Source organism: Thamnophis sirtalis, unplaced genomic scaffold, assembly GCF_051295495.1.
Source record: "Thamnophis sirtalis isolate CommonGarterSnake01/CBP01778 unplaced genomic scaffold, rThaSir2_p1.2 scaffold_12, whole genome shotgun sequence".
NCBI classification, from domain to species: domain Eukaryota; kingdom Metazoa; phylum Chordata; class Lepidosauria; order Squamata; family Natricidae; genus Thamnophis; species Thamnophis sirtalis.
In genome coordinates, this window is record NW_028261392.1 from 55,848,748 (window position 1) to 55,866,764 (window position 18,017).

The following is an 18,017-nucleotide window of genomic DNA, read 5'->3' on the forward strand; positions in this document are numbered from 1 at the left end:
GCAACCTAGCAGTCCAAGTAAATCCTTAATCATATTTAAGTGTGGAATGTTTTTGCTACTGTCTGCAAGAAAACTTTCAGGTGTTAAACTCTAGTTAAATAGGTTTTTAATGCTTTTCACTAGGAAAAAACTATAGAAATGCTATTTCTTTTCTTGGCTGAAATGTCAGAGATTCCTCTGATCGAATCTGATTAAACAGCTTCTTTCCACATGATGGTCATGTCAGTTTACAAAGTTCCGTTGTGTAATCCAATATTAATCAAAACAATGTTTGCTTTGCCCTCCCAGAAAAAGCAGTTCCACCCCTCCACACAGTCTTGCAACACACTCCACGCATATCCATTGCAGTACTCTATTTCAAAGCAATTCCTTCAAAGCAACTTATGTAAGCCTGTAAAATTGAAGAAGATTTGAAGGGAACTTCTGAAATGCGGTAAGATTGTGACCATATGTCAATCTTCGGCTAAAAACATTCCAAAGTAGGGAAATATGTATAATGAGAATAAATAAAATGTTGCTGCTGAATGTAACTAGGGATTGATTTGTCACTAAAATCCTTTTCTGTTGCTTTTTAGAATTATATAATACAGGGAGGATTAATTTTGCCAGTTGACCAGAATAACTATAATTTGCCTTTACAGCAGTTTTGAATATGGAAAGTAATCTTGTATGTGTTTCTGGTGATATACTGTATATTTTGTGGTGATGCTATATGTGTTGTCAATCATTAATTTCAGCACATGTTCACATTTGTTCTGCTTAATGCAGGCTTTTCTTATTTTCATACTGTACTCACCTAATTCTTACAATGAAGCTTATGATGATTTTCCAGACAGGAGATTACGGAGCCTGAAACTAATTAGGGCTAAGAACATGACCAAACTAACTTAGCTGGTTTTCATGCCTAAAAGGGGACTAAAACCAGGGTTTCCCCCTCATTTTGCAGCTCATTAAACAACCTCACATGTTGGCTGTCCACAAATTTCTGTACATGAAACCAATAAAGGCTTTAACTGAATATATTGGGCTGCAAAAGGAGCAGTAGCTTAAATTTGTATCCAGAGGAGGTAGCCAATGAGGTCCTCAAAAGGAATTCTGTGGAAACTCTAATGTCTGTATGTGAACTGGCTCTCTACTTCTTTGCAAATTATTCACTTTTCACATCCTAGGAGAAGTCTGGTACTTTAACCTACCAAACCTTTTAAGGATAAATTTTGAATCCACACTTAATTCTTAGGAGTGCTCGCTCAGAGTTGAAGATTTAAGCTAAGAAAAAGGTAAGCAACCAATTAAGAATCATGACTCTTTCTCTTGAAGTTCTTATAATCTCTACCACACTTTTTAACGGATGGACAAATAATTGATATTTTAAACCGGTTTGTAATATTTTCATGAGAATTTGTCAATACAATAAAAATATAAAAATTAAAGGAAAAAAGAAAAGAAAAAAAAGCATAGAATTATGACTTCCACCTTTCTATTAAGTAATTGCCTCTTACTCTTTCCCCTTCCTCTTTAGCCCTTTTTAATCCGCAAATCCATAAATCACCAGTTCAGTCTTTTCTTCTTTCAGCAAAACTTCTCTATAAAGTTTCTAATCCTTTAAAAGTCTCTATTGTATTTTCCCTGATAAAATTAGTCAGCTTTGCCTTTCTGCAAGCTTCATTCATTTTGTAAGACAATCTTCTAGTCTGGACAATTTATTATTTCCCCAACTTTGTTGCCACAGTTGCTACATACAGTACTACTTTCTCATATTTCTTTTCCAGCTTAACAAATGTTTTAATTAAGAAAATAATTTGACACTACATACAATATATAACAAAATCTCTGACAGTATCCTTATTTCTGTACCTTGCATGGACATAATAAAACTAGAGGGAAGGGTATTGCAATAAGTGTGCCTTGCTTGGAAGCATCCACTGCCAGGGGAACAGGCAAAGGCAATGATCGTATTATAAATATTTCAAGGAACTAGAAAAAACAGAGTCACAACCACATGTGCCAGCCATTTTACGAGCAGCTCTCCCACCCATTCACCTCATATTTTCAAATTTTCAAATGGATGTCCAGCACAAAATAGTTTCCTATGACTTAGCTAAGAAACAGACATTTCTCTTCATACCTATCTTGTTCCTTCTGTGGAAAAAAATGGTTTATTTTAAGACTATTCATCTGTGAATAAGCCAATCCTTAAAATTTTAACCAAAATACCATGAAAATGTGCCACCATACCATGTGTAGATTTATGTTTATCATCATTTTTTTTCTTCACTTTATCTACTAACTGATTGCTGTGTTTACAGTCTTGCATGAAGAAAAGTACTGGAGAACCTGAAAGCTTGCATACTTTTTAAGATATCTGAAATTGTCGTAATAAAGGTATTGTTTTATTTTTAAATGTATTAATTCATCTGTTCGTGCTTAGTTTTCATCTTTGATTTACTGTAATTATATTCACCATCTCAGTCTTTGAGTTCTACTAATATAATTGTTATGATTTTCCCTTATAATTTCATATATGTCAATATATGTATGGTAATATTCTGCTAATTGTTTCTCTTCCCATACATAAAAATGCTTACACTTTTCATTAAAATGTTAGTATTATTACAATATTTGCTCTCTTTTCCTGCAATTTATAATCAACCCTGTTCCTTCCCTATATGTTGTTTTGTCACAAACGGCAGCTCTATCCAATCCTCTTATTGGGAAGAATTTGTACTATCAACTATTTCTCTAAACTATTTTTTTTCCAAACTTGGCTTTAAAATGTATGGATTCTGGGTCCATAGCCAGAGAATGATATGGAGGACAGTGCTGTAAACCAAGGGCTGTGTGTATTGCACTTGGCATTTAGAAAGCAAAATCTCTTTAAAGAATGGAATAGAGATGTTATTCTACCTCAAACTGTGTGAAGAATAAATTTATCTGCTGTGTAATTTTGTTATTAGCAGAAATCCATTTAATTTCAGTACAGAAAAAAACAGCCATATCTTTCTAACAATTAGGACAACTTCCTAGCTACGGTTTCTGATTGACAAGCTGATTGAACTCTAGCTGAAAGTTGAAATGCCAACTCATTATGAGTTAAAAGTTAACAGTGAGAGGATTTCCATTTCATGAGGATTACAGCTGATCCAAGTGATGTTTTAAATGTACGGGCTTAAGTCAACAGTGCAGGAAAAGTTCAAGATCCTGAAACTCAATTAATTTTGTAATAGAGGGATTTCCAAATGGCTGGGAGCAATCCATTTTCAAAAGGTTATGCAATATTTTCAAGATAAGAATTTAAGTGTTTCAGCAAAAAGAAGCAAGAAAGCAAACACTACAGTCTTTACAAGCTGCATGCTTTCTTTCACCATATTATCATGGTAAAAGGGTGCGTCAGTTGCTAATAAGATGGTATCAGTGATATGATAATTGGTACCAAAGGGAGGAATCTCCTATGCCTTGTAGTGTTGTGAAGAGAATGTTGGCCATACTTGTCATCTGGGAGACAGAAAAACTCTACTTGAATACTCAACTACATATTTCTTAATAGGAGAGGAACTGACCACAGTTATTTTCCCCCCTCTGACTCTTTATGCCTTTTGTCTTATCCATATCATTCCTCATGGCAGGGCAGGATATTGAATCTGTTATTTTTGGCCCTTGTGCTTTAAGGGTAGAAAACTACCCTATTTCCCTGAAAATAAGATCTCCCCAGATAATAAGCCCAATTGGGCTTTTGAGCCCATGGGCTAAAATAAGCCCTCCCCCCAAAATAAGCCTCTCCTAAAATATTTAAATGCATGTGCAGCCGGTCCCTACCATTTCCTAGGGGTGGAAACATGCCCCACACGCCCCGCATGCACCTGCCATCCACACGGAATGGCCTCACAAAGGCCGTTCCCGCAAACCCTGGGTACCGCACCCCTTCTCTTAGTCGCAACCCAAAAAGAGTGTCAGGCCCAGCCACACTAGGGCTGGCAAGACTGCAAGAAACAGAGACAGAACTTCTGGCCCTCTCTGGACCGGCTGATTTGGGGGCCACAGGCAGAGGTTAAGAGGCTTCCTGAACCTCAAAAATAATAATAAGGTAACAGCAAGAAGCTGAGTTCAACGTAGAGATCTTATTGACTTTCCTTTTTTTCCCCTTTAATCTCCTTTGTCTTAATATATTTTAGACTGTGTTTGTTAAAAAGCTATACCGTGTATGGGCTCTGGGAAGTCGGGGGGGGGGAAGGGAGGTGGGGTCTTAGGGGGGAGGGGGGAAATATAGTATGTGTTAGATTTTAAAGTAACATGATTGCACTTGTATACTGTTGCTCTTTAATTCTAGTGTAAAAATAGGACAAGCTGAATATATTGATAGATAGTAGAAATACACCGAAGGGAGGAGTAGAGGGAAAGAAGAAAGAGGGGTAGAGAGGGCGGGAGAGAGGATTGGAGGGAGGATGAGAAGGAAGGGAGGGAGTGTATTGGGAGAGAGGAGTGATAGAGGGGGAGGGAAAGTAGGGTAGAGGGGAATGTTGGAGGGAAGAACGAAAGTTGGAGGGGGGGTGAAAGAAAGGGTGTATGGTGGGTCGAAGTGGTATATTGGGTTTGTATTTTAGGGGTATTGTTGACAAGAGGGAGGGCTGTGTTTATTGTTCAATGTTATATGCCCCGGTTATGCACAGTATATATGTGACTGTACAAAATGAAATGAAAATAAACATATTTACATAAAAAAATAATAAGACCTCCCTGAAAATAAGGCCAAGCGCTTATTTCAGGGGTCAAAGAAAATAAGACCCCATCTTATTTTCACTGAACATCAGTGCAACATTTGCAGCCATAGGAATAGGAAATGGAATAGGAATAGGGAATGGGAATGGGAATGGGAATGGGAATGGGAATGAGAATGAGAATGAGAATGAGAATGAGAATGAGAATGAGAATGAGAATGAGAATGAGATGGAATGGAATGGAATGGAATGGAATGGAATAGAATAGAATAGAATAGAATAGAATAGAATAGAATAGAATGGAATGGAATGGAATGGAATGGAATGGAATGGAATGGAATAGAATAGAATAGAAGGGACCTTTTGGGTCATCAAGTCCATCCTCCTGCTGAAGCAGTAGAACCTATACCCATGATGGTGAACCTATAGCAAGTGTGCCAGAGGTGGCACGCAGAGCCCTCTCTCTGGGCACACACGCCATTGCCATCTGCTCTTCTGGTTTCCGGCATGCACATGCCCACCAACCAGCTGGTCTCGTCACCTCAAGGCTCGATTACTGCAACACACTCTACATGGGGCTGCCCTTGAAGAGTGTTCGGAGACTACAGTTGGTCCAGAATGCAGCCGCGCGAGCGATATCGGGTGTACCTCAGTACACCCATGTTACACCTATCCTCCACGAGCTGCACTGGCTCCCTATTGGTCTCCGGACGCGCTACAAAGTGCTGGTTATTACCTTTAAAGCCCTACATGGCCTTGGACCTGGATATCTGAGAGACCGTCTCCTGCTACACACCTCCCAACGTCCGATAAGAACCCACAGGCTAGGCCTCCTCCAAGTGCCGTCGACCGGACAATGCCGGCTGGCGACCACTCGGGGGAGAGCCTTTTCTGTAGCTGCTCCAGCTCTGTGGAATGAACTACCCTCAGAGAGCCGGACCCTCCCCACTCTCGTGGCCTTCCAAAAAGCCACCAAAACCTGGTTGTTCCAACAGGCCTGGGGTTGCTGATTTATAAATCAGGTCCAACTCCCAGTTAAGCCTAATGTATGTTGTGTTTTTTAAACTGTTTTTGTCTTTCCCCTATTTGTTATTTTATTTTATCCCGTATTTGTAAGCCACCCAGAGTCCTCCAGGATTGGGCGGCATATAAGCTCATTAAATTACAATACATAATTAAAAAGCACAACAGTCATACCATTCGAAATAGGGGCAGCGAATCTTTAGCCCCAGGCCTGTCGGAACAGCCAGGTTTTAAGGGCTATGCGGAAGGCCTGGAGGGTGGTGAGGGTACGAATCTCCATGGGGAGTTCGTTCCAAAGGGTCGGAGCAGCCACAGAGAAGGCTCTCCTCCGAGTAGTCGCCAGTCGACACTGGCCGGCACATGGAATTCGGAGGAGGCCTAGTCTGTGGGATCTAATTGGTCTAATGGAGGTAAGAAAAGAGCATCAAAGATAATTTGGGGACTGGAGGTGGAACAGTTGCAGAAATTGGGATTGTCAAGTTTAATGAAGAACTCTGGGTGACATGATAGCAGTGTTCCAATATTTGAGGAGCTGTCACAAAGAGGAGGGGATCAACCTATTCTCAAAAGCACCTGATGCCAGGAAAAGAAGTAATGGATGGAAGCTTAAAAAAGAGAGATCCAACCTAGAATAAGGGGAAATTATCGGTCAGTGAGAACAATTAATCAGTAGAATGGCTAGCCTTCTGAAGTTGTAGATGCTCCATCACTGGAGGCTTTTAACAAGAAACTGGGCAACCATTTGCCTGAAATAGTTTGGGGTTTCTGCTTGAGTAGGGGGATAGACTAGAAGACCTCCACAGTCCTTTCCAACTGTGTTATTCTATATTCTACCAAGAGCAAATCTGAAACAGACAGAGGTATGTTACTGAAAGGAAGCTACAAACAAAAGTTGGGGAATAAAAGTACCTTGAATGAAATCTCCTGTGTAAGAAAAGCAAATTTCAAAATTCAGACTTGAAAGTGTAAGTTAAACACATTTTTTTTTTAAAAAAGTTTTTATTTTCCATTTTTCATTTTCATGCAGTCACATATATACTGTGCATAACCGGGGCCATACAACATTAAAACAATAATCACAGCAGTTCCTCTTGTCAACAATACCCCCAGAAATATAAATAAAATAAAACTCAAACGCAAACTCAAATAGAAACCCAATATACCTCTTCCGCTCTCCATACACCTCTTTCTTCCGTCCCCCTCCAACTTACTATCTTCCCTCCATCATTCCCCTCTACCCTACTTCCCCTCCCCCTCTACCACTCCTCTTTCCCAGTCCACTCCCTCCCTTCCTTCTCACCCTCCCTCCCATCCTCTCTCCCGCCCTCTCTACCCCTCTTCCTTCTATCCCACTCCTCCTCCCCTTGGTGTATTTCTACTATATGTCAATGTATTCAGCTTGTCCTATTTTTTACAGAGAAATTAAAGAGAAACAGTATACATGTGAAATCGTATTACCTTGAAATCTAACACATAGTATATATCCCCCCTCCCCCCTAACACCCCACCTCCCTCCCCCCCCCTACTTCCCAGAGCCCGTACATGGTATAGATTTTTAACAAACACGGTCTAAAATATATTGAGACAAAAGAAATAAAAAGAAAGGAGGTTAATAACATCTCTACATTGATCTTAGCTTCTTCCTGTTACACTAACTTTGAACAGTTTAACTCATTCCTGATCCTAAGCATAGACTATCTGGACTATTTAACACAATTTTTTAAGAAAGATCCAACCAGCTGTCATGACAAGTTGAAACAGATAGCTACTTTCATTTTTTTAAAATACTAACCCCATATATTTCTGCTCTTCTTGCTGCAAGGAACCATGGTGAAAAAAGTAGCTATTGTTGGAGCTGGTGTGAGTGGACTGACCTCCATTAAGTGCTGCTTGGAAGAGGGACTAGAGCCAACCTGTTTTGAACAAAGTGACGACATAGGGGGATTGTGGCGATTCACAGTAAGTTATGACAGTAGAGCGTAGACCCATCTCTATCATGCCCATGTGTTACGTTGCTTAACTATGAAATGAGACAACTGAATGTTTATACTACGAGAGATTGGCTTTTATTGCAAGTTTTATTATTTAAACAGCAAAGTAACTGATAAATAAAACTATTTTTCCCTCAGCAGGTCCTGATGAAAAGTATTCAATATATTTATCCTACCAATCATTTCAAAATATTCACAAAATATTTAATAATTGTACAATATCTATTTTCCCAATTCTTTTTTTAAATATCAATAGCACTTAGACTTATATACCGCTTCACAGTGCTTTACAGCCAGGGGTGGGTTTCTCGCCCCATTCCAACCGGTTCGGTTGGAACGGGGCCGGCGGCGTCCTCGTGCACGCACGCAGCGCACGCATGCATACTAGCATCTGTGCAATGCTCCAGCTGCTCCTGGAGGATCCCGCAGGGGCTGTATGCGTCCTGCGCATGCGTGGAAGCGCAGAACTCATCAAAACCAGGTAAGCAACGCGGGCGGGCAGGTGGGCCCTTCGGCGTTCCCGGAAGTTACTTACTTCCGGGTTCGCCGACCAACCGATTCGCGGGGACCGCCGCGGACCGGTTGAAACCCACCCCTGTTTACAGCCCGCTCTAAGAGGTTTACAGAATCAGCATATTGCCCTCAACAATCTGGCTCCTCATTTTTACTGACCTTGGAAAGATGGAAGGCTGGGTCAACCTTGAGTCGGTGAGAATTGAACTAATGAACTGCTGGCAGCTACCTGTCAGCAGAAGTAGCCTGCAGTACTGCATTCTAACCACTGCACCTATGTAGGTGGAAACAGAACAAATTGTATAATGCACACATACACACACATGGTTATACTTCATATAAGGAAAACAGATGATACTGCAAAATAACGGCAACATCCCATAATTTTCTATATATCTTAGTGTCTCATTAACCTCAATGTTCTCCAGGCGTAAACTTATGAGGAGTTATGTCATGGAAACAGTAATATCAATATCACTTAATTTATTTCTTTTTTACAGTTATGCCATTTATTGTGCAAAATAAGTTTCATATTTTATTCACAGTGGGAGAACCATGAAAGAATGTACTCACCTTCCAAGTATTGCACAGTATTTGATCTATCTGCCACCTTCCAGTTTTTTGAGTCGAAATTAGTGGTGGGATTCAAATAATTTAACAACCGGTTCTCTGCCCTAATGACCAGCTGGGTAGGTGTGGCTCGGTGATCATGTGACCGTGTGGGCATGGCCAATTCAATGTCACTCATGCCGATGGGCGCTTCATCTTAGCTGTTACAATGTCATAAGGGTTAACCAGAGAGGCAGTTTCTGTAAGCAGGACAATAAAGATTAGGCTAATAACAACACCAGAATGTTTCCTTCCTGCCTTCCTTACAGGATTAGCCCTGTAAAGTGGAAAAAAAATAAGATTTTTTCCAACAACCGGTTCTCCTGAATAGGTGTGAACTGGCTGAATCCCACCACTGGTCGAAATCTTTGTATTTAACAGATATTGCCTAAAGGTAATAAAATTGCAGTTAGCCTTCTTTAATCACCTCACATATCCTTTTCATAACAAGTATTGTGTTTCATCTGAAAATGGCATAGTTTATTTCTATTGAATGGCAAATATGCCTGAAAATGTTACCTGAATCTGTCTAAACTGAAGAAAGTTGCATTTTATCCCCCCTTTTTAAATTAAGAAGCTTAGATTCCAAATTCCTTTTGGAAATCTTTGTATTTAACAGATATTGACAAGCATCACGGTCTCCTGGTTTCTCGTCCGATGCCTTAACAAACTGGTGTTTTAATACATCATCTTGTAATATTTTATGAATAGGACTACATTGAAGATGGAAGACCCAGCACGTACAGGTCGATGGTTAGTAACAGCTCTAAGGAGATGTCTGCCTTCACAGATTTTCCATATCCAGAAAACTTCCCATCCTTTTTACCCCATCACCAACTTCTGGAATATTTGAGGATGTATACAAAACATTTTGATCTCCAGAAATATATTCAAGTAAAGGTAAGCTTTAAAAGTATTGGCTGAATGTTCACATTGAAAAAAGTAGTACATTTATTTTTAAAGGTTTTGGTTCAGTGACACTCCAACCCAGAGTTTGCCTCTCAAAGTGTAAACTTTCCAGAGCACATATATGATTTGGCTTATTCACTTGTTCACTTGTGTTCATATTAGTACATTCATCTATTTCTAACCTAAAAATAGCAGTTAGACTTAGCAGTTAGACATATACCGCTTCATAGGGCTTTCAGCCCTCTCTAAGCGGTTTACAGAGTCAGCGTATCGCCCCCACAGTCTGGGTCCTCATTTCACCCACCTCGGAAGGATGGAAGGCTGAGTCAACCTTGAGCCGGTGAGATTAGAACCGCTGAACTGCAGATAACAGTCAGCTGTAGTGGCCTTCAGTACTTCAGTACTGCACCCTAACCACTACGCCACCTCGGCTCAAAAAGTTGCCTATGAACTCAAAGCCAGATGTATTTGCAAGCTCAGTCCTTTTTGCATCATCATAAATGATTATTTTCTGGAAATGTTTCAGACAAAAGTAATCAACATAACAAAGTGTCCTGATTTCTCTAACACCGGCCAATGGGAAGTTGTTACAGAGGCCAATGGGAAGCAGAGCTCAACCACTTTTGATGCTGTGATGGTTTGTGTTGGCTACCTTACTGAGCCTTCATTGCCACTCAAGAGTTACCCAGGTAAATAATCAATTGTCACTTTGCTGAACTTGTGTTATCTAGAGTGCTTCATGAGCAGGGATTTTCACATTTCATTTGTTAAATTACAGATTGTAATACTTAAGGAAATGATAATATAATATGTGTTGTGGCCTATCAGGAGCCGTTGGAGCTGCCACCAGACTCCGACAGCGAAGGGCCCTATGAGTCGGCTCTGGAGGATGTGGAGGACCCTGGACAGGGTTCCAACTCCAAGCAGGGCACAGAGAGGCTGGTTGGCCACCAGGAGGCACCTGAGCTTTGGACCAGTGGGGAGGAGACAAGGGAGAGTGAGCCAGAGGCCAGTAGTGAGTTGTTCCTGGATGCACGCCATCGAAGAGCTACTCGGCGTCAGGAACAATTACGCAATTACAGGAGGTAATTGCACTCAGCTGGTGGTCATTAGGCTCCTCTCCAGACTATAAAAAGCTATTTGTGCACACGCCCCTCTTTGCAGAAGTCAACACAGAATCGGAGAACTTTGTATGAGCTTGGCAGGCTGGATTGCTGCCAAGCCTTATCTGTGTTTATTGCTGCCCAAGCTTGTCTGTGCTGGGTTGCTGTCAAGGACATGTTTGTCTGTTAATTAAATGCTGTAGTTTATCTCTGGCTCGGAGTGTGCTTTGGTGTGGAACAAGGGGGTCAGAACAAATATGTATGTACATACACATTTAAGCATCTTTGTAAATATGATGATGATGATTTTATCCATTCAGTCAAGTCCAACCCAACAATTCTATGGGCCCGTCTCTCCACTTTTTCCAATCTTGCACTATTTCTTTGCATTGTTCTATGTTCTGGCTGGTGTCAGCTTTGATAGTGTCCAGCCACCATGTTCTTTGATGGCTTGGTTTCCTTTTACCGCTAACTCTTCCAAATATAATTGCTTTCTCCAGTGAAGTCCAGTGAAGTGAGAGAGACACAGTTTCATGATTTTGCCTTCTAATGACGTGTCTGGTGTTATGCGCTCCAATACTTGCTTGTTAATTGCCTTTGCTGTCCAAGGACTTTGTAAACATAGACATCACATTTGCAATGTTAAGATGAGGAAGGGTGTAAGAGCTGGTTCTTAGACTTATCCAAATTTAAGCAACCTTTAAGTAAACAAACCAGGTTTGCAACAAACCTCCCCATTATTGGTAGAGATACCTGTACCTTAGGGCTGTGAAAAACAAGTTCAGAAACTCTCCACCTTAATAGACACTGAGAGTTATTGGGTTTAAGTTGGACGTTTGTTCACTTACTAGAATTCTCGAAGCATTACACAATCATTTTAATAAACTGTGCTAAAGAAAAGTTTGAATTATGTTTTAATTTTAGCTTCTTGTACTCAGAGCTGAGTTTGTTGGAACAGTAAAAGAGTTTTGTTTGCATTTTGGTGTCTTAGTGAAACAGAAAATGTAGGGAAGCAGTACTACCTGAGGTGGAAGGAGAAATGAATATTATTTGAGGGGATTTATACTGATAAATTGTTATCCTAAACAATGTGCAAACTTAATACATTTTGGCCTTCTATAGGAGTCCCCTGACCCACTCAAAATAAATGCCTTTGAAAATTATCATTTTGCTGCAGCCATATGAGAACTCTCTGTAGGGGCACAAAATGGAGTCTAACTCCTTCTCCAGTTCAGTTTCTACCTCTCAGTTACAATGACCCATTGTAATTAGGTATATTGATACATAATGGACATCAACAAAACAATTTCTTAAAAAAAAATAAGAAAGTCAAGCAATACTAGAGAGCCTTGCTGTATCCCAGCATTGGCTAATCTTTTTGGCACCGAGTGCCAAAACAGGAGCCTGTGCTGGAAACCGGAAGAGCAACTTCACACAAAGAGTAGCTTGTGTTCGTGCGCACCAGAAACCGGAAGACCAGGTGGCTGGTGCACATGCGCATGTTGGAAACCAGAAGATCATCTTCCCGGGGTGTGCATGCGCACTACTGCCTGCTCTTCTGGTTTCCGGTGCTCTCGAGTGTGTGACGACCAGCTGGCTGGTGCGCCGGAACCCAGAAGAGGATTGGGTGATGGTTCGCGTGCCAAGAGAGATGGTTCTGCATGCCACTTCCAGCACACGTGCCATAGGTTCGCCATCACAGCTGTATCCTGTTTTACATCTACATCATTATCTTGGTCTCTGGTTTCCCTGTTAGCTTGTACTTCCCCTCTTTAGGATGATATGGTTTCATTTCTGCCAGTTTGGGTTTTTCTCTGTTTTTACAAAAGTCTTTATTGAATTTGCTTTAATTTACAAAGCAGGGTCTCTTTAAAAAATTAAAAAATTAAGTCCTCCTAATTATGCTGTCTTGCTTAAGAACTGGCACAGACTGTGAAGTTCCCAGAAGATGACCTAATTAATTTACGAGCCTCGAGACAAAGTTGACACAGACAACTTGTGGCCTTCCAAATGTTGATCAACTTCTAATCCTACCAATTTTCATCTTGGTCATTGATTGATAGGAATTGAAGCTTGAGAACAATTAAAATATTTGTTTACTTTAGAATGAGATAATAGTTTTGCTGGATGACCAAGCTGTAGGTAAGTCAGCATTGTTCACAAGAAACAAAGAAACCTATGACTAGAAAGGTTGACCTTCTGCCCACTTCTAAAAACCTTTACAAAAACCAATCAGAATTAGCTTACAGCAGGGAACCGCAATGGAGGACTATAAGATAATTTATGTGACAGTGTCCAGCAAAGACGGTTAGCATCAACTCTATTCCAGAAACATATTATTGAATATTGTTTTATGAAACTCAGATATGGTCATTGAATGAAGGATTATCAGCAGCCCTTAAAATTCCCCCAAATGCTATCCATCTATGCGTGTTTATAGGAATATTGAGGAAAATGCTTTATGAATTTCTTAGATAGCATCTAGTTGGCAAACTACAGTTTCAGATTTCTCACCAGTGATGGACTACAATATACTTTGTTGGGCTCATATAAGGGTCAAGCTCTTTGCATACATGACCCGTCAAAACCGCTCTCGACTAAGCCGCGCCCGATTAAACCGCATCGCTGACGTCATCAACAGGGCGACAACAGCCAGCGCGGAGAAAGAAGGGTGCTTTAAATAGTGCTTTGAAAGCAAGCCGATTCAACTTAAGGTAAGGGTTAGGTTTAGGGTTAGGTTTAGGGTTAGGGTTAGGGTTAGGGTTAGGGTTAGGTTAAGGGTTAGGGTTAGGTTTAGGGTTAGGTTAAGGGTTAGGGTTAGGGTTAGGGTTAGGGTTAGGGTTAGGTTAAGGGTTAGGATTAGGTTTAGGGTTAGGTAAGGATTAGGTTTAGGGTTAGGTTTAGGATTAGGTTTAGGGGGGTTAGGTTTAGGTTTAAGGGTTAATTTTAGGTTTAGGGTTTACAGCGTGCTTCTGTCTCCGCGCTGTTGTCGCCCCGTTGATGATGTCAGCTACGCGGTTTAGTCGGACGCAGTTTAGTCTAGCGCGGTTTTGTGGTGGAAACCTTTGCATATTAGGTTTGTTCTATATAAATGCCACCATTGCAATCAAGACGGAATCTGCTATTATTTATTATAAGTTTTATTTGATAGTTGATTGGATGTGCCTTTGTTTCCCCACAGGCTCAGAAAAGTTTAATGGTCACTATTTTCACAGCCGGGAATACAAAACCCCAGAGGTATTCAGAGATAAAAAGGTACTTGTGATTGGCATGGGGAATTCTGGAGTAGATATTGCTGTAGAAGCCACTCAAACAGCAAAAAAGGTAAAGTACTGCTTCAGAACTACTTCACTTTTGGGAACTTGATTGGGCTACTTTTTAGCATTGATTTTGGTAGAGAAGTTCCTCACACTTTAGAACAATACTGATAAGAGAATAGTCACTTAAACTATTATCTTACCAGTATTGTTCTAATGTGTGAGGAACTTCTAGGTAAATCTTCCTGAAAAACACACCACTCAGCTAATATGAGTATGAGAATAATAAAATGAGAATTAGCTTTTTTAATTTATTCAGTAAATGATCCATATTACTGTACTGAATAAGTTCAGAACTTAAGATTGATAATGCTTGTTCTACACCAAATTTATATTGCTAACAGATGAGATCTTCCAAGTGAAGGCATAATGCCTGTGACTAAGTGGGCCAATCACATGTTATATGGCTTAAACAAAGGGCTTGTGGATACAAGCACCTTCAGTATAGTCCTTTGCCAGTGTTTTTGTATCTATGGACTGAAAATGTAGTTTCAAAGCAGCAAATATCATTTTATAAATGACAACCTTTTGCTTGACGATGTGAGCTACAAAGTTACTGGATCTAAACTTCTTGGTTCATTCTGGAATCCCCCTGTCCAGGGCCAGATTTAGATGAAAAGAGGCCCTAGGCTATTCCACTTATGAGGCCCTTTCACCTCCCATTTTTAAGTTTGTAAATTACATGAGAGACAATAAAATACATCATTACTGTGATATATATCAATATATATATAGCTGGCCTCCCGACAGAGAGCGGCTCTGCTGTGCGGCAAAGGCAGCGAGGCCAGCCGCCTCCCCTGCTGTGCTCAGCTGCCCGGCTCGGTCCCCTCTCCCTCACCTGCCTGGCCGCTGGTGGGCTCCGCGTCGACGGGGCGGCTACTGGGAGCGGCCGCGCCTCTCGCCCGACCGCTGGTGCTGGGAACGTGGGCGGGCTCCCCAACTGCCACGCCGCTGGAACGATCTTAACCAATACATTTTTATGTTTGTTTATTAATCATATGCGTAGAATTTCTCCTTATTTTCGGTTCAGTGTTTTAGAGTTCACTGTTTTTAGAATAGTGTAATTTTAATTTTGCTAACAATTTGAATGTAGGCCCCTCTTGATCTTGAGGCCCTAGGCTGAAGCCCAGTTAGCCTATAGGAAAATCCGGCCCTGCCCTGTCGTAGCATGATGAGGGAAAGGAGCTCATGCAAATTACTTGCCACCCCAGCTTTAGTAATACAGACAACCTAGGGATTTTGAACTTTCTTCCTCCCATAAGACATAAACAAAAGCAAATTCAACAAGAAAAGGGTTCAAATACGAGTGTGCCACCATTTATGTTAAAGACAAAGGAAGAGTTGCCTCAACAAAGTAGCTTTTTCCAAATAAGTTTTAAAAAGGAACAACGATGCAGCATTCCCAGCAGATTCTAGTCCACTACTGTACAGTATGTGTTGCACAGCTTAGAAAGTTACAGAGGTTCAAGCTTGTCAAAGAAAAAGTATGACTTAAGGACTATAGCAGAATGTTTAACTTTACTGTTAGGAATTTGTTAGGCAGAGAAGGCGGGGCTGTTGGGTTGTTGGTTTGTTTGTTTTCGCCATGAGGAATGCAGCAACATGGGAAAACGCAATTCTTTCCTTTTTATGGAAAGATGAAATTTGGTATGTTTCAGTGGTGGGTTTCAAAAATTGTTCGAACCTACTCTGTGGGTGTGGCCTCCTTTGTGGGAGTGGCTTGCTGCCCATGTGACTGGATGGGAGTGGCTTGCCGCCCATGTGACCGGATATGAAGATGCCGACGACACTTGTCAGAACCACCTTAAATTACCTCACACACAGCACTGGCATGCATAAGAATATGATATAAACTTGTTTTTTAAAAGGCATTTTTGGTTTGCGTTAAAACAACTTCAACACACGCAATGTTCTGATTGCACCACAAACGCACTAGTCATCCTTACCTTTCACAGAGGCACTGAGTTTTATAAATATGAGCATGATAGTGTAGAATAATCATATCCAAGGACCAGTGGTGGGTTTCAAAATTTTTTGGAACCTCTTCTGTAGGTGTGGCCTGCTTTCCGGGTCCACTGGTGGAACCTCTTCTAACCGGTTCGGTAGATTTGATCAACAACTATAAATAATAACTGGATGGACATGACATATAGCTGTTTGATATAGAAAAATCTTCATTTTTCTACATACAGTATATCTCAAAACAAGATACAGAGGAATTTATTGAAATAAGGTTTAAGAAAAATTCTGATTTTCCATATTATTGTTTGAAGCTTTAAGTGGAATGGTAGCTCCATCTTGTGTGAAAAACTATGTCCTGAATATATATTTTTCCTATAGCCAATGGAGAGATTCTTCATATGCTACTAAAGTACATTAACTATCTCCAGATTTTCCCACAACAGGATTTTGTACAAATTAGCAGAAGAATTTTGCCCCATGTAACCCTGACTGTACAGTTAAAATCATTTACAGAAGGCCTTCTGTTAATCCTTGTCAATGATATCACTGGAGCGTATTCACACAAAGGAAAGGGGCACATAAGGAATGCGAATTACCCTGCCGTTTAAATTGTATTTTAAAATTATTCTTATTAAACTTTATTTAATTTATGTACAGAAATTTAAAGGGGATCTCTATCTCTAATGACTTCTGGCTTTCTTTCAAGTGCAGATCTGGGAATTTCATAGCCCAGGAGTCACATCTGACTCTAAAGCTCTCCTTGTCCAGTCCGTGGTGGCATTGGCTGTAGGGAGCAGGGCAGTTGCAGCATCAGGAGGCAGGGCAGCAGTGGTGGGAGAATGGGTGGTGGTAGCCCCTCAGAACATTTCCAGTTTCTATCAATCAAAATATTGGCCTTTCAGAAAACCATGATGTTTTGGCTCATCTCCCAGGCAATAGCTATATATATATATATATATATATATATATATATATATATATATATATATATATATATATATATATATATATATATATATATATATATATATATATATATATATATATATATATATATATATATATATATATATATATATATATATATATATATATATATATATATATATATATATATATATATATATATATATATATATATATATATATATAAATTACATGGGGAAAGTTGATATTTTACTGTGGCCTCAGCTGGTGTGTGTGTGTGTGTGAGTGTGTGTGTGTGTGTTGGAGATTTCTTTTACTTAGTGGGCACAGTTAGATGGATATTGGCAGGCCACAATATAGCCAGCAGAATTAAAAGAACCAGGTGGGCACTTAGAAGAAGTACCGCAAGCAGTTCTCGGACCTATTTCAACCCAGCAAGAAGTCTGGAATTCATCTACATAACTAATGCCTTTCAAGAAGGTCAGCCCTTCATGGGTTAATGTTATTTATGAAGCTTTATATCATCTCAATCACAATTGGCATTAAGCACTTCATGACCTAACATTATATTGTACATAATATGGGAGGGAGGCAATGAGTGAGTGAGTGAATACAAGTTCTCATTGTAAGAGTCCCAAATAGAGGTGGGTTCCTACCAGTTCGCACCTATTCGGTAGAACTGGTTCGTCAAATCTACCGAACCAGTTAGAAGAGGTTTCACCAGTGGACCCGTAAAGCAGGCCACACCTACAGAAGAGGTTCCACAATTTTTTGAAACCCACCACTGGTCCTTGGATATGATTATTCTACACTATCATGCTCCTATTTATAAAACTCAGTGCCTCTGTGAAAGGTAAGGATGACTACTGCGTTTGTGGTGCAATCAGAACATTGTGTGTGTTGAAGTTGTTTTAACGCAAACCAAAGATGCCTTTTAAAAAACAAGTTGAC

General features: G+C 40.2%; 1 protein-coding gene across 4 annotated transcripts in view; it reads left to right on the forward strand.

The window, feature by feature from the left end:
* The first annotated feature begins 300 nt into the window (after positions 1-300).
* The window catches only part of LOC106547113 (flavin-containing monooxygenase 1-like), a 29,224-nt gene continuing 11,507 nt past the window's right edge, over positions 301-18,017 (forward strand). Inside the window, exons 1-7 of one of the 4 annotated variants that reach the window (XM_087726675.1) lie at positions 301-433; positions 1,170-1,277; positions 2,307-2,382; positions 7,558-7,694; positions 9,560-9,748; positions 10,284-10,446; positions 14,042-14,184. In XM_087726675.1, coding sequence (XP_087582801.1) covers positions 7,563-7,694; positions 9,560-9,748; positions 10,284-10,446; positions 14,042-14,184 — 627 coding nt within the window. In that variant the 5' untranslated portion in view covers positions 301-433; positions 1,170-1,277; positions 2,307-2,382; positions 7,558-7,562. Of the gene's footprint in view, positions 434-1,169; positions 1,278-1,924; positions 2,383-7,557; positions 7,695-9,559; positions 9,749-10,283; positions 10,447-14,041; positions 14,185-18,017 lie in introns of those variants that run through there. The other 3 variants (XM_087726677.1, XM_087726678.1, XM_087726676.1) reach the window with 3 other exon arrangements.